General features: G+C 42.1%; 1 protein-coding gene across 8 annotated transcripts in view; it reads right to left on the bottom strand.

Moving 5' to 3' along the window:
- Positions 1 to 15,778, bottom strand: part of LOC139418579 (ryanodine receptor 1-like) — a 72,702-nt gene that overhangs the window by 22,290 nt on the left and 34,634 nt on the right. For 4 of the 8 annotated variants that reach the window (XM_071168154.1, XM_071168155.1, XM_071168156.1 and 1 more), the window contains exons 70-81: positions 15,479 to 15,719; positions 14,806 to 14,893; positions 14,073 to 14,165; positions 13,369 to 13,383; positions 10,605 to 10,775; positions 10,406 to 10,465; positions 10,171 to 10,305; positions 9,620 to 9,732; positions 3,381 to 3,477; positions 3,174 to 3,280; positions 3,009 to 3,060; positions 2,791 to 2,883 (exon numbers count right to left, since the gene is read on the bottom strand). In XM_071168154.1, coding sequence (XP_071024255.1) covers positions 2,791 to 2,883; positions 3,009 to 3,060; positions 3,174 to 3,280; positions 3,381 to 3,477; positions 9,620 to 9,732; positions 10,171 to 10,305; positions 10,406 to 10,465; positions 10,605 to 10,775; positions 13,369 to 13,383; positions 14,073 to 14,165; positions 14,806 to 14,893; positions 15,479 to 15,719 — 1,265 coding nt within the window. The remainder of the gene's footprint in view (positions 1 to 2,790; positions 2,884 to 3,008; positions 3,061 to 3,173; positions 3,281 to 3,380; positions 3,478 to 9,619; positions 9,733 to 10,170; positions 10,306 to 10,405; positions 10,466 to 10,604; positions 10,776 to 13,368; positions 13,384 to 14,072; positions 14,166 to 14,805; positions 14,894 to 15,478; positions 15,720 to 15,778) is intronic. The other 4 variants (XM_071168157.1, XM_071168159.1, XM_071168158.1 and 1 more) reach the window with 2 other exon arrangements.

Here is a 15,778-nt window from a genome sequence, read left to right as displayed (position 1 = left end):
ATACAGGATATATTGAATAACCACAGCTTCTCCCCTGGTGTCTTATAATCACATTTTGAACTTCACACAGCCCTCAGAGTGGAGCTGTTCTGCTCAAAGGAATATGATGACGTTTCTATTTTAAAAAACCCAAAACATCTCTTTGTCACAGAACCACATTTACTGTAATGCAGTTCAGCATATATAAAAAGGTATAAAAACGAACCAGATGTAATACTGTAACCAACATTTTCTTTAAAACAAGATTGAATTCAAACAAAATACAGACATGTTTTATCAGTATCCCCACCCACAGCCCCCCACCCTCCTAACCCACCCACACCCACCCAAAGCACCACCCACCGCCCGCGTATGCCTGACCATGGTCTACCCAGTAAGTGTGGTGAAGGTGCACTTGGCATTACTTAGAGGTTTTCCAATCCATGGAAACAATAGTTTTTGGGGGGATAAGCCCTGCCTGAGGTATAGTATACAGTCTGTCTACCAGTGAAAGTGCTGTAACTATGTGTACACATACTGTTACTGTATGTGTCTGCCTATGTGTCTAGGAGAGTAGACTGGCTTTCACTGTAGTCTATTGGTCAATACGCTAAGTAAGTATGGAAAGGAACAACATTGATTAGTAACATTCCGTCAATAGAAATGAACGTGTTATGCCAGAGTAAGTGGGAGAGCGGAAAGAGAACATGGAACTGCCACGGACAGAAGTCAGTCAAAGGTTCATTAGTTGGTTACGGTGTGAGAAACAGACAGGGTCAGTTCTGTTAGAGATTCCCATCCGAGAAACAGACAGGATCTGTTCGGTTAGAGATTCCCATCTGAGAAACAGACAGGATCAGTTCTGTTAGAGACTCCCATCTGAGAAACAGACAGGATCTGTTCTGTTAGAGATTCCCATCTGAATCTACATGAAAGACCATACAGTACACAAGGGGTATGAGCTGACAGTGATAGGCTAGACTTGGGACAATGTGTAGTAGCATACATGTACCTAACAACATGGCTAATGACCTCCTCCACTCTAAAAGGTAACTATTTACAGAATTCCTATTCATCCAAACATACCACTTACTATATATAAATATTAAAATATACCGATATACACTACCAATATACACAATTTATTAGGTACACCCATCTACTACCAGGTCGGACCCCCCTTTGCCTCCAGAACCAACCGAATTCTTCGGGAATTGACACGTTTCTCAATAGGTATCAAGGGACCTAACGTGCGACAGGAAAACATTCCCCACACAATTAACACCAGGCAGGATTGGGCCATATAATTTACGATATAAAGGTAATGTCGCATACGTCAAACCCTGACTCTGCTTGGTCCGACAAATCCCAGTTCCTGTTGCGTCATGCCGATGGCAATCTTTTTCCACTCCTCAATTGGCCTGTGTTGGTGATCACGTGCCCACTGGAGCCTCTTCTTCTTGTTTTAAGCTGATAGGACTGGAACCAGGTGTGGTCGTCTGTTGCAATAGCCCATCCGTGACAAGGATTGACAAGTTGTGCGTTCCGAGATGCCGTTCTACAAACCACTTGTTGCACTGCGCCTATATTTGCCTGTTTGTGGCCTGCATGTAAGCTTGCACAATTATTGTCATTCTCGTACGACCTCTCATCAACAAGCTGTTTTCCCCCCACAGGACTGGCAATGACTGGATGTTTTTTGTTTTTCTTACCATTCTCTGGAAAACTCTAGAAAATGCCGTGCGTGAAAAGCCCAGGAGGCCGGTCGTTTCTGAGATACTGGAACCGGCGCGCCTGGCACCGACGATCATACCACGCTCAAAGTCACTTCGGTCACTCGTTTTGCCCCTTCTAACGTTCAATCGAACACTAACTGAATGCCGTGATGCCTGTCTGCCTGCTTAATATAGCAAGCCACGTTACTCACTGTCTGTAGGAGCGAATCGTTTTCGTGAAACGGGGTGGTGTACCTAACAAACTGGCCACTGAGTGTATATACTGCCGAAAAAAAATGGAGGAGGCATTATATCTTGACAACATTAATTTGACCCATGTAAACACATTCTGCCTGCCAAAATGAAGGAATATACATCAGTGGAACTTTGTGCTTAGCAGGTAGGTCGATGCTTTAGGAGGGTCCACATGATTTTTGTATGGTCTACAGTAGGGTTGCTGAACTGGCGGCCGTAGTTGGCCCGCAGGTGGTTTCTGAGCAAACATTATTTTTTTATAATATATATATATATTTTTTGGGATGGACATAAAATAGTGTAAAAACACCAGGAAATCAGCTCCAAGTGATTTTCATTTTGGAAATCTGTTCCCAAATGTAAGCAAAGTTTGAAATGATTGCTTTAGTCCACTATTATATCTGTTGGGGCATCTTTCAATCAATTTGCAGCCTACAAATTATTTGTAATTATGTTCCAACCCCCCCAACCATCCACTCAATCATTTTTTCCCCTGCGGCAGAATCTAGTTGATGATGCCTGGTCTACAGAATGTGTTTTTTTTTCCGGATCACTTTGTCATGCAACATCTCCAGAATGTTAACCACGATGTTAACCACAATGGCAAGGTACAATCCAGAAACATTTGGGTTGACGCAAAACACACATAAGGAGAAAGAGGGACAGAACATTTTTGATGAAGCAACACACATACAGTAGAAAGAGAGATGAAACAGACAGGAGAGACAGAAGAAAGACATATGCATGGGGGCTGATGTGCAGTGAATGATGTGGTCACTCGATGCGTCGAGAGCTACCGCTCCAGTGTCTCCCCGGTCCCCTGTCCCTGGTCGCCCCATACCAGTTCTGTCTGTCGCACCTCAAAGGACATCTCATCCTCAGCCCCTTCCTCCACCTCCTCTCCCCCTTCGTCCTCCTCACCAATGTGGCAGCTCTACAACACAAAGAAAATAAAAAATAAATGAAAAAACATTACTTACTGTAAACAAAACAACAACACATTAACATACAAATAACCATAACACGCTAAAATGTCATTCAAACAGAAAGATAACTCACCTTTGCCATAATATCCGCGTATGCCATATATAGGTAATCTGTATCAAGTTTACTGTAACAAACAGAAGGACCAGAGGTTTAGGCAACATATCAAAGGTGGAGATTTGTTGAATTCAATCCAAAAACTGCTCAACTAAAATACTTGAGGGAGAAAAGGAGTCCCACCTCTTTTCTGTGAGAGCAGTACGGCTGAAATGCAAAATGAGCTGGTGAAGGGGGTCTGGCTTGGTCTCCGTCTCTTCCTCCTCCTCTCCTTCCTGCTCCATGGCTTTCTGTGTTAGAGAAAGAAATGTGGGAGTAAAACTATAGGAGGAAACTCTCAGATCCTGAAATCCTCAAAAGGTGAGTCAAGCATGCGGCGGCAGAGCTTACAGACAAGTCGTCTATCATTCTGTCCTCAAAGGAGTAGCCCTCAGTATGGATCCAGTTGCGTTTGTACCCTTCCAAGAACATATTGGAAGCTCTATGCCTGTGAGTCAGACAGAAAAAAATGTTAGTATCTGTATTTTACTTGTGGCTGGGTGTTATTAAATATACAGTGGCACCAAAAGTTTAAAAAGTGTTGATAATGGACAGAATGCGGTCGGGCCATCACATAATTGGCATATATATTACTCCTACAGAATTTCCACGTGGGCAAGGATATTGGAAATTTTACCAAAGCCCATTGGATGATAACTTGTTTTTAACTAGGAAAGAAAAATGTATAACCAACTTTTTCCGACATAACATAGGTACAGCAGATCCCCTTATTGTATGGGACACTTTTAGCATTTACATTTGGAGGCCATGCAATTCCGTGCCCATCTCTAAAGCAAAAGCAATTTAGGTCGAAAGAGTCCATAGGAAAATGGAAGGACTAACAGTACAGATAAACAGCAGTAAAAGCAAAGGTACCATAGAGGCTCAGAATAAATTAGAGGTAAAACAAAAAGAAATGGAGGAACTTATTCAAGAAAGATCAAGTGACTGACTACACACTACAGTTCAAAAGTTTGGGGTCACTTAGAAATGTCCTTGTTTTTGAAAGAAAAGCTCATCTTTTGTCCATTAAAATAACATCAAATTGATCAGAAATACAGTGTAGACATGGTAAATGACTATTGTAGGTAGAAACATCTCATTTGTAATGGAATATCTACATAAGCGTACAGAGGCCCATTATCAGCAACCATCACTTCTGTGTTCCAATGTCATGTTGTGTTAGCTAATCCAAGTTTATCATTTTAAAAAGGCTAATTGATCATTAGAAAACCATTTTGCAATTATGTTAGCACAGCTAAAAACTGTTGTGCTAATTAAAGAAGCAATACAACTGGCCTTCTTTAGACTAGTTGAGGATCTGGAGCATCAGCATTTGTGGGTTCGATTACAGGCTCAAAATGGCCATAAACAAAGTACTTTCTTCTGAAACTCGTCAGTCTATTCTTGTTCTGAGAAATGAAGGCTATTCCATGTGAGAAATTACCAAGAAACTGAAGATATTGTACAATGCTGTGTACTACTCCCTTCACAGAACAGAGCAAACTGGATCTAACCAGAATAGAAAGAGTAATGGGAGGCCCCGGTGCACAACTGATCAAGAAGACATGCACATTTGAGTATCTAGTTTGAGAAACAGACTCCTCACAAGTCCCCAATTGGCAGGTTCATTAAATAGTATCCAAAAAACACTAGTCTCAACGTCAACAGTCAACTCCAGGATGCTGGCCTTCTAGGCAGAGGTATACCAAACCTTTTTTGATATACTCAGAGGACTGTTATAGTATCGGACGGTCTGCTTTCATTATTACTGAAACAGGATCCAAGTGGTACATATAAAGATATAGTCCGTTAAAAAAATTGGAGGCCTCTTACACTACAGTGTTGTGATGCAAAAATGATAGTAAAATGCTTAGCGCATAGAATTAAAAAGGTGTTGTTGGATATTATTAATCCTAATCAGACAGGTTTTTTACATGGACGATACATTGGAGATAATATAAGACACGCACTGGAAACAATAGAACACTATGAAACATCTGGGAAACAAGGCCTGGTATTCATAGCTGACTTTGAAAAGGCTTTTGATAAATGCCTGGAATATTTCAATTTTGGAGAATCTCTTATAAAATGGGGGGTTAAAGTTATGTATAGTAACCCAGGTGTAAAATAGTAAAATAATGTCTACTTCTCAGAAAGTTTTAAACTGTCAAGAGGAGTAAAACAAGGTAGTCCACTATCGGCATATCTATTTATTATTGCCATCGAAATTTTAGCTGTTAAAATTAGATCCAACAATAATATTAAGGGGTTAGAAATCTATTGTAAGCTGATGATTCATGTTCTCTTTAAATCCACAATTTGGATACCTCCACAGCCTCATAGAGGATCTAGGTACTTTTTCTAACCTCTCTGGATTAAAACCAAATTATGCTAAATGTGACGTATTGGATCACTAAAAAAGACAACTTTTACATTACCGTGTAGTTTACCAATAAAATGGTCTGACGGGGATGTGGACATTCTCGGTATACATATCCCGAAAGAAAGAAATGATCTTATGCCATTAAATGTTAATCAAAAGTTAGCAAAAATAGATAAGATCTTGCTACAATGGAAAGGAAAATACCTGTCTATTTGTGGGGGGAAAAAATCTCAATAACTCCGTAGTCATATCACAGTTCACCCATTTGCTTATGGTCTTGTTTACACCTAGCGATCCTTTTTGTACTTACACGAGCAAAAAAATATCACATTTGATTTGGAATGGCAAGCCAGACAAAATTAAAAGGGCCTATTTATATAATGAATATGAATTCAGAGGGCAGAAATTAAATAGTAAAGCATTAAAGGCATCAATCATAAAAAAGTTATAATTCAATCCAAACGGGTTCTCTAGCAAATTAGTAAGAATGTCTCCCCCATGTTCAAGAATGGCCTTTTTCCCTTTCTTCAGATTACAACCTCTCACTTTCGTTTATTTGAAAACGATACAAAATATTGTTATTTTTAAAACAAGCCATAGAAAGTTGGTTGCAATTTCAGTTTAATCAACCAGAAAAGACTGCACAAATAATACAACAAATATTGTGGTTACTCAAATATAACAGAACCATTCTTTTTTTATAAAAAAGTATAAACTTTGTAAATTATATCATAAATAGAACTGGTGGAGTTTTGTCACACATGCAGCTAACAAAAATATATGGAAATGTTTGCTTTACCCAAAATTACAACCAACTAATTGCAGCATTATCGCAAAAATGGAAGAGGAAAGTGGAAAAAGTAAGGAACTGGTCTGTCGGCCCTGCAATAAAGACCAAAATGTGTTAAGGAAAATTGTGAAAAAATTAAAATATGTACCAGTTTCATTTAAGGACCAAAAAATAAAACAGCTGTACCCTATAGATTGCAAAATAGTTGGGAAGAGATTTCGATGTATCGATTCCATGGAACGTGGTTTATGAAATGATATGGAAAACGACACCGGATTCAAAACTTTTTCAATTTAAATTATTATACAAAAATCTTGCAACCAATAGAATGTTGAATAGAATATGTCCACATATATGGGGGATACAAGCTTCCCAGCTCTGCAGATTTTGCTGCGAAGAAACAGAGTCATTAGGTCATTTATTTTGGGACTGTCCATATGTAGCTAGTTTTGGGTCACAGGTCCAGGAATGGCTGAAGAATTGCAACATTTACCTGGAGCTAAATCTGCAGATAGCACTACTGGGTGATTTGAAAAGTCATCGTCAATCAATCAATAATACTTTCAGCAAAACATTTTCTTTAACTTACAATCTATAGAAACTATGAAAATAGAAAGGTTCACAACTTTTGTGAAGCATCACAGCGCAGTTGAAAAATATACGAAAAATAGAAATCCAATATGGATGGTGTTAAGAGATAGATGAGAGGAGTTGAACGGAGCTGAAGGGTGCGGACTAAAACAAACTAAATATAACTATTGTAAAATAGATTGTGTACGTAAAATGAATATATGTATAAGCTAGAAGTAGAAGCCTAAGTGTTGTTGTTCATTAGTTTACTCCAATTAGGGGAGGGGGATGGTAGTGGAAAATATATTTTAAAAAGATGCGTGTGTATACACACACATACACACACATATATATATATAGTTGAAGTCGGAAGTTTACATACACCTTAGCCAAATACATTTAAACTCAGTTTTTCACAATCCCTGACATTTAATCCTAGTAAAAATTCCCTGTCTTAGGTCAGTTAGGATCACCACTTTATTTTAAGAATGTGAAATGTCAGAATAATAGTAGAGAGAATGATTGATTTCAGCTTTTATTCTTTCATCACATTCTCAGTGGGTCAGAAGTTGACATAAACTCAATTAGTATTTGGTAGCATTGCCTTTAAATTGTTGAACTTGGGTCAAATGTGTTGGGTAGCCTTCCACAAGCTTCCCACAATAACTTGGGTGAATTTTGGCCCATTCCTCCTGACAGAGCTGATGTAACTGAGTCAGGTTTGTAGGCCTCCTTGCTCGCACATACTTTTTCAGTTCTGCCCACAAATTTTCTATAGGATTGAGGTCAGGGATTTGTGATGGCCACTCCAATACCTTGACTTTGTTGTCCTTAATTTTACCACAAGTTTGGAAGTATGCTTGGGGTCATTATCCAGTTGGAAGACCCATTTGTGACCCATTTGTAACTGATGCCTTGAGATGTTGCTTCAATATATCCACATAATTTTCCTTCCTCGTGACGTCATCTATTTTGTGAAGTGCACCAGTCCCTCCTGCAGCAAAGCACCCCCACAACATGATGCTGCCACCCCCGTGCTTCACGGTTGGGATGGTGTTCTTTGGCTTGCAAGCCTCCCCCTTTTCTTCCAAACATAACGATAGTCATTATGGCCAAACAGTTCTATTTTTGTTTCATCAGACGGGAGGACATTTCTCCAAAAATAATGATCTTTGTCCCCATGTGAAGTTGCAAACCGTAGTCTGGCTTTTTTATGGCGGTTTTGGAGCAGTGGCTTCTTCCTTGCTGAGCGGCCTTTCAGGTTATGTCGATATAGGACTCGTTTTACTGTGGATATAGATACTTTTGTACCTGTTTCCTCCAGCATCTTCACAAGGTCCTTTGCTGTTGTTCTGGGATTGATTTGCACTTTTCGCACCAAAGTACGTTCATCTCTAGGAGACAGAATGCGTCTTCTTCCTGAGCGGTATGGCGGCTGCGTGGTCCCATGGTGTTTATACTTGCGTACTATTGTTTGTACAGATGAAGGAGGTACCTTCAGGAGTTTGGAAATTGCTCGCAAGGATGAAACAGACTTTTTTTTGGCTGATTTCTTTTGATTTTCCAATTATGTCTAGCAAAGAGGCACTGAGTTTGAAGATAAGTCTTGAAATACATCCACAGGTAAACCTCCAATTGACTCAAATTATGTAAATTTGCCTATCAGAAGCTTCTAAAGCCATGACATAATTTTCTGGAATTTTCAAAGCTGTTTAAAGGCACAGTCAACTTAGTGTACTTGAAATTGTGATACAGTGAATTATAAGTGAAATAATCTGTCTGTAAACAATTGTTGGAAAAATGACTTGTGTCATGCACAAAGTAGATGTCCTAACCGACTTGCCAAAAATATAGTTTATTAACAAGAAATTTGCGGAGTGGTTGAAAAACAAGTTTTAATGACTCCAACAAATGTATGTAAACTTCCGAATTCAACTGTGTATAAAGTTTACATACATATAGGTTGGAGTCGTTAAAACTGCCAAGTTCTCATTTATAACTGCGACCTGGCCAAGATGAAGTAAGTGCGGCACAAACAACAACACAGAGTTACACATGGAATAAACAAACATACAGTCAATAACACAATATGAAAAAAAGTATATATATACAGTGTGTGCAAATGAAGTAAGATAAGGGAGGTAAGGCAATAAATAGGCCATAGTGGCAAAATAATTACAATTCAGCAATTAAACACTGGAGTGATAGATGTGCAGAAGATGAATGTGCAAGTAGAGATACTTGGGTGCAAAGGAGAAAAAAAACAGTATGGGGATGAGGTAGTTGGATGGGATATTTATAGATGGGCTGTGTACAGGTGCAGTGATCTGTGAGCTGCTCTGACAGCTGGTGCTTAAAGTTAGTGAGGGAGATATGAGTCTCCAGCTTCAACTGTAAATACACACACACACACACACACACACACACACACACACACACACACACACACACACACACACACACACACACACACACACACACACACACACACACACACACACACACACACACACACACACACACACACACACACACACACACACACACACACACACTATTTTCTACATTGTAGAACAATAGTGAAGACATCAAAACTATGAAATAACACATAGAATCATGTAGTAACCAAAAAAGTGTTAAAACAAATCAAAATATATTTTAGATTTTAGATTCTTCAAAGTAGACACCCTTTGCCTTTGTTGACAGCATTGCACACACTTGGCATTCTCTCAACATATAGGCTCTTAATGTTCATATGTGTTCTTAATACGTTCTTAATGTTTTGTACATTGTGTATATGTGTGTATATGTGTTTGAATACAAGGCTGTAGTAGTCTCTCTGACCTGGGTAGGTTGTAGAGTGGCGTCATCCTAAAGCAAGCTACCACAGCCTTGCGTCTCTGCTTGGACAGCAGTTTGTGCCACACCATCTTCTTGGATTTGAAGGGGTGCTCCGTCTAAGTGAGAGAAGAAAGAACTGAGAGAAACGGCACCACTGACATCATGCCATGTGTGTCAAGTAGGATTATAGGGACGCTGTAGGATTATATTGATGCTGTAGGATTATATTGACGGTGTAGGATTATATTGATGCTGTAGGATTATATTGACGCTGTGGGATTATATTGACGCTGTGGGAATATATTGACGCTGTGGGATTATATTGACGCTGTGGGATTATATTGACGCTGTGGGATTATATTGACGCTGTGGGATTATATTGACGCTGTGGGATTATATTGACGCTGTGGGATTATATTGACGCTGTAGGATTATATTGACGCTGTAGGATTATATTGACGCTGTGGGATTATATTGACGCTGTGGGATTATATTGACGCTGTAGGATTATATTGACGCTGTAGGTTTGAACATGGGTGTATTACTCTACTCACCACCTCAATGTGATAGAGCACAGCTGACACCTCCTGCACCCTCTTCACCACCTTCTCTGGAGCGTCAGCATCCTCAGCCTTCCCTGCCATCTCCTTATACAGGGACATCTGCCAGCGCATGGACGGGTTCTCTACCTGGACACAACACACACACACACTGCAGCTGGGGGAACACACACTGCAGCTGGGGGGAACAACATGTATCACTTTCCTGTACCTACCCACTCCATCTTACCTTGCCTTGAAGATGCAGGTTGTTTTGCAAGAACTCCCTTACTTCCTCATCAGTGTCCCTCTGGAAGAAAATGTTTTGATATTTATTTTGGGAACAATTTCTTTGTCTAGATATACAGCCCTATGGTCCGTCACATAAGACTAGTCTACATGGTTACTATGGCAGAGTTATTCAAGACAGCCGAGGGAGGGCACACTACCAACGAGTATCGGATCTTGGCCAGGTTGATAAGCTCATGATCAGCAGGGGAGCACATGTTGAGGCCGATGGGGAGCATCTTTTTCAGGGCAGCCACAATAAGTGACGTCTGCACCGAGTAACGGTCTCCCCGTCTCTTCTTCTTGGTACGCTCCACGTCTGAGCCACCAGCCTGGAGAACATAAGGAGGGACCAAGGCGTTACGCATGTCTTCCTCATACATACGGTTGGCGCCACAACCACTATGCGGGGGCACTGTACCACGTATCAAGTAACACTGCTTAGCATTGAACCCATGACAGCACTGATTCAATGTCACAACACGCATTATTCCCAACTTGCTACTTGTATTCCAGTGGACATGTGACCATTTCTTCTCATTTGAATGACCTGTTGAGTTAGACAGTGTCCCCCTACCTGTTCACCCGGACAGTAGCTATCACAATACCAATAATTAACACCCTGTAATATCAAGAGCCATGGACTCCTCTCTGAACCCTTCAGTCTAGGTCACTTCCTTTACATTATCATATCCTTCAGTGTTTGCGGCATGTGGACAAGCAATGTACTGAATGAGCAACCTACGGATACCCGGAATGAGGGCTACATCTCAGCACCATAATGATCTGAATCTCTGAACTCCTGGCTGGTAAGGGGAGGGGAATGTGAGAATGTAATAGTGTATTGAGAAGGACTGGGGGGGTTGGGGCTGGGGGGGGAAGGTGATGGGGTTGGGGGACGACAACTGAAAGGAATCATTCTAATCTGTAGGACAGGAAATCAGTCAAACTGCACATATAAAAACATGCTTACAACACACACATTACGTCCACATGAAAAACCATCCAGCATTCGATGGAAACACTGGTGAAAAACAACCTTCTACGGTATGTTTCTCAGGTGAGTTTGGCACCAGCAGAACTAGGTGAAGAATGAATATGTTATACGGTGTCGGAGAGTAACAGACGCTCCTGTTGAAAACACACAAAACAATTTGCTGTTAGTAGCATCATGTTGATGGGAACTAGAATCAGACTGAAGGTGTTAGCTACCAACTAGCAAATCACACAAGCAAACCAAATGTCCATGGGATACGTTCCGTCGCCCCTGTGCTCTACTCCCGCACTCCTGTGCTGTTTCTGTGAGGGAACATTGTCTGTTGTCTGCCCTTTATGACGTCCCCAGCAAGCTTGTATGTGTGTGTCATACAGCAGGCTGAGGATGGCCAAAGGAGTGAAGATAACAGAGGAGCCCATAGTAATGGCCGCCCCACAGAACAGGAGAGGATGCAAAGCCCATAGAGATCCTATTAAATTAGTATTCTAACTGCTACTTCTATGGCAAAGTTCATACGAACAGAGAACGTGTCGTAGATAAATGCACTGAAGGACTAAGGGACTCTGCAGTGGTGAAAAGTGAGAACAATGTGTTACAGTTAACTGCTCTATGTAGATGCAGCTCAGAGTATGCCCTACATGCCGAAAAAAGTGCATCTAGCTTTTCCCCGTTACGTTTCCCTGGGAGTGTGTGTGTGAGTGGTAGGAGTGTTTCAAAGCCACTGATAAGTCCAGGCAGATTCAACCGCTTCTCCAAACCAGTCCTTCAATGCAAGGAGTGTGTTACGAATAAGGCTCGTTTAGAGGAAGGTGGGTGCGATGGTTTTAGGGGAGATTTTAGAAGACAGGTTTGATTAAAATAGAATGAGGTGAGGTAAAGTCACATCAGGCATATTCTACATAGGGTAGTATAGAGCTTGTCCCAGAGACCTGCTTCAGTCCTGTTAAATATAGTGTCAGGTCAGGGTTAAAGTGGGACAGGTGGGTGGGTGGAGACTGACTGGGGGATATGAAGAAGCTAAGCCATGGTCTGACACAGTTAAAGGGAGTGAGTGCTGAGCGCAGAGAGGGGGGCTAACATCCCCTTGCGGAGTGAGCTTGATCACAAACGCTATAGACCAACCAACCTTCAACAGAAAAGTAAAGACATGACAGGATGACTCCAACCCAACTACAATCAACTAAGTGCAAACTCATTGGCAGGATGATGGCACTCTGCTCCCACTGCTGCTTTGGGCAGGCCTAGTGCGGAGCCTAGTGCCATGAGCCCGACTCTAAGGCAGAGTACTTTCATCAAGCTCCTCCAGACTCCCCCCGTCACACACTGGCAGGACTGAGGGTGGCCCACGATGGCCCGGCCCTTCGTCCAATAATGTTGTATCAGTATGCTGCTTTTCTCTGGCCTTTTCTACTGTGCCTGTCACACACTCGGTCACACAAGTGTGTTTATGAATGTAATTCTATGCAGATGACCAGTAAACGTTTTATGAGAGATTAAGAGCTGGACGTTTAGCTGAGTGTATGTCACCGTCTAGATATGTGAACACAAGCCTGTCCCCAGTGTTGTCGACAGTGTAACTGGATCTAAAGCATATCAGTGACGCATGTAAGTCAATTCAGACCAACTGTTTTCTATTTCTGTGTGTCATCGTGCAGATATAAACATGTGAAATGCTGGACCCAGTTTTGTCCCATTGGTGTTGCGGTAGAGTGCGAAACACGTAGCTAGTTACCAAGTGGACATGCACACCTGTCTCTATATACAAAGTATTTGGCCGCTAGCTGTGTGTGGGTGTTGTATTGGAACACGCTAGAAGTGTGGTTGTGGTGTCCCGGTGTGCCAGTGTGTCGGAGGGGTTGATGAAAAGCCCCTCAAAAGTGAGGTGCCATGCGGTCAGCACAGCGGTCGTGCAGAAACAAAAGTCTAACCTCTGAGTCGCTGCCCTGGAAACCCAGCATCAACACAGAAAAAGAGGACAAGGGTCAAAGAGAGAACACTTAACACACCTGCTATCGCTACAATACTCGACCTCTCTACTGGCATATACACGGACTAATCTTATAGATTAGGATCGTATGCTTCTCTTAGTCCTCAAACGGAGAGAGAGAGAGAGAGAGAGGCCAAGGCCGGCATGAAAAACATGGCTGAAAAGTTGCCAAAATGATCTAGCAAAAAAAATTAACATTTTTTTAAAGGTTTCTAATATACAATACCTGCTGAAGATGTCGTAGGGAAAAGACTTGAAAGAAGAGCCTTTTCTGTAGGGTTATTGTCAGTGATGATACAGCATTGTGCTATGCAGATATTAAGTACACAGTTTTGAAAAATATACACCCGATTTGTATAGGTATTTTAAACACAACACGGTTTGCTCCAATAGGCTAGGAGAAGATCAAAAAATGAATTGACAATTAAGTACGTCAGACATCTTTTTTTGTTTGTTGTTGCTGTTGAAACATTTGAAAGCAAATGATGCAGGACGTGAAATGAAACGCCGGCTCCATGACCTCATTTATGACCGCCGTTTCAGAAATCCATAGTCTCCCCCAAATCCGCTGGCATCAGTCTAACGTGTCACAACATTTCAACGCTGAAGGTAACTGAACGGCTCTTTAACCCCAGATGGTCTCACCTTGCTCATCTTGCTCTTGCTGTCAGCAGTGAGGAAAGACATGTTATTAATCTCATTCATCACCACAAAGTTCTGCTCCTCTCGCTTGAAGTTCTACAGAGACACAAGAAAGAGAAAGAAAAGGAATAACAATAACAATAATAGTAGATTGGGTTTATATAGCACCAACTGAGGTACTCAAAGAGCTTTACACAGTAAGGGGGAAACTCACCTCATCCACCACCAATGTGTGGCACTCACCTGGGTGACGCATGGCAACCATTTTGTGCCAGAACGCTCACCACACATCAGCTAGCATGGTGGAGCGGTAAGGAGTGATATATGCCAATTAGGAATGATTAGGTGGCCATGATGGAAATGGGGCCAGGTCGGGAATTTAGCCAGGACCCCGGGGTAAACGCCCCTACTGATACGAAAAGTGCCATGGGAGTTTTGAATGACCGCAGAGAGTCAGGACACCCGTTTAACGTCCCATCCGAAAGATGGCACCCTACACAGGGCAATGTCCCCTTCACCTCCCTGGGGCATTGGGATTCGATCATTTTAAGACCAGAGAGAAGTGTGCCCCATACTGGCCTTCCAACACCACTTCCAGCAGCATCTGGTCCCCCATCGAGGAACCGATCAGGACCAACCCTGCTTGGCTTCAGAGGCAAACTGGCAGTGGGATGCAGGGTGGTATGCTGCTGGTGATATGACAGAGAAAGTGGTCACCTTTCAACCATTTACTCACATGAGATTTGGACCAGAAGATGAAGACCTCTCCAACCATTCTGAAGAGCTCCTCTGCATCTGGGTCAGGGCATGTCAACCACCTCGCCCTGCAAATGGAGGACATCTCTTTAAGGTTTTAGTGACCAAGAGACCGCCAACACCACAACACACGTTGGCAAAGACAACTGGCAGGGGGAATGGTGTCACGACTTCTGCCGAAGTCGATGCCTCTCCTTGTTCGGTCGGTGCTCGGCGGTCGACATTACCGGTCTTCTAGCCATCATTGATCCATTTTTCATTCTCCATTGGTTTTGTCTTGTCTTCCTACACACCTGGTTCCAATCCCATTAATTACATGTTGTGTATTTAACCCTCTGTTTCCCCTCATGTCCTTGTCAGAGATTGTTTGTTTTTTATGCTTGTGTATTTTGGATTGGTGCGCAACGGGTTCTTGTACCCACTTTTATTTATTATTGTACTTTGGCTTTGGAGTTTTGTTAAACGTTATTAAACTACTCCATTTATACCAAGTTCGGTTCTCCTGCGCCTGACTTCCCTGACACCTACACACACGGCATTACAAATGGCTTCTGACATGGAATGTTAGCATACAGTAGAATACTGGACATGAAAGGGTGTACATTTCTAAAGAAAAAAACATGACTGGCCACTGGTTTGCCTGTGTGCTGTACCTGTTATTGTCCACATAGCGGATGAGGAGAGGGTAGAGGGCGTACAGGTCCCTGCAGAGCACAGCAAACTCATCCCTGATGGTGCCCTCCTCCTCGTCCCCCTCGGCCTTCCCCTCCATACGCAAGTGGTCCTCCTCGGCCACCACCTTCCCTGTCCTCTTCTTCAGCTTCTCCATGGTGGGGATGAAATGGGACTTGAGCATCTCTGGCCTGGCCCTGCTCACAATAGGCTGGGAGAAGACTAGGGATAGAAGAGGAGTGGCCATGGTGAGATGGCAAGAAAACACACACAGACCGGCA

The sequence above is a fragment of the Oncorhynchus clarkii genome, chromosome 10 (assembly GCF_045791955.1).
Source record: "Oncorhynchus clarkii lewisi isolate Uvic-CL-2024 chromosome 10, UVic_Ocla_1.0, whole genome shotgun sequence".
Lineage (NCBI taxonomy): Eukaryota > Metazoa > Chordata > Actinopteri > Salmoniformes > Salmonidae > Oncorhynchus > Oncorhynchus clarkii.
This window is presented reverse-complemented; position numbering and strand designations above follow the sequence as displayed.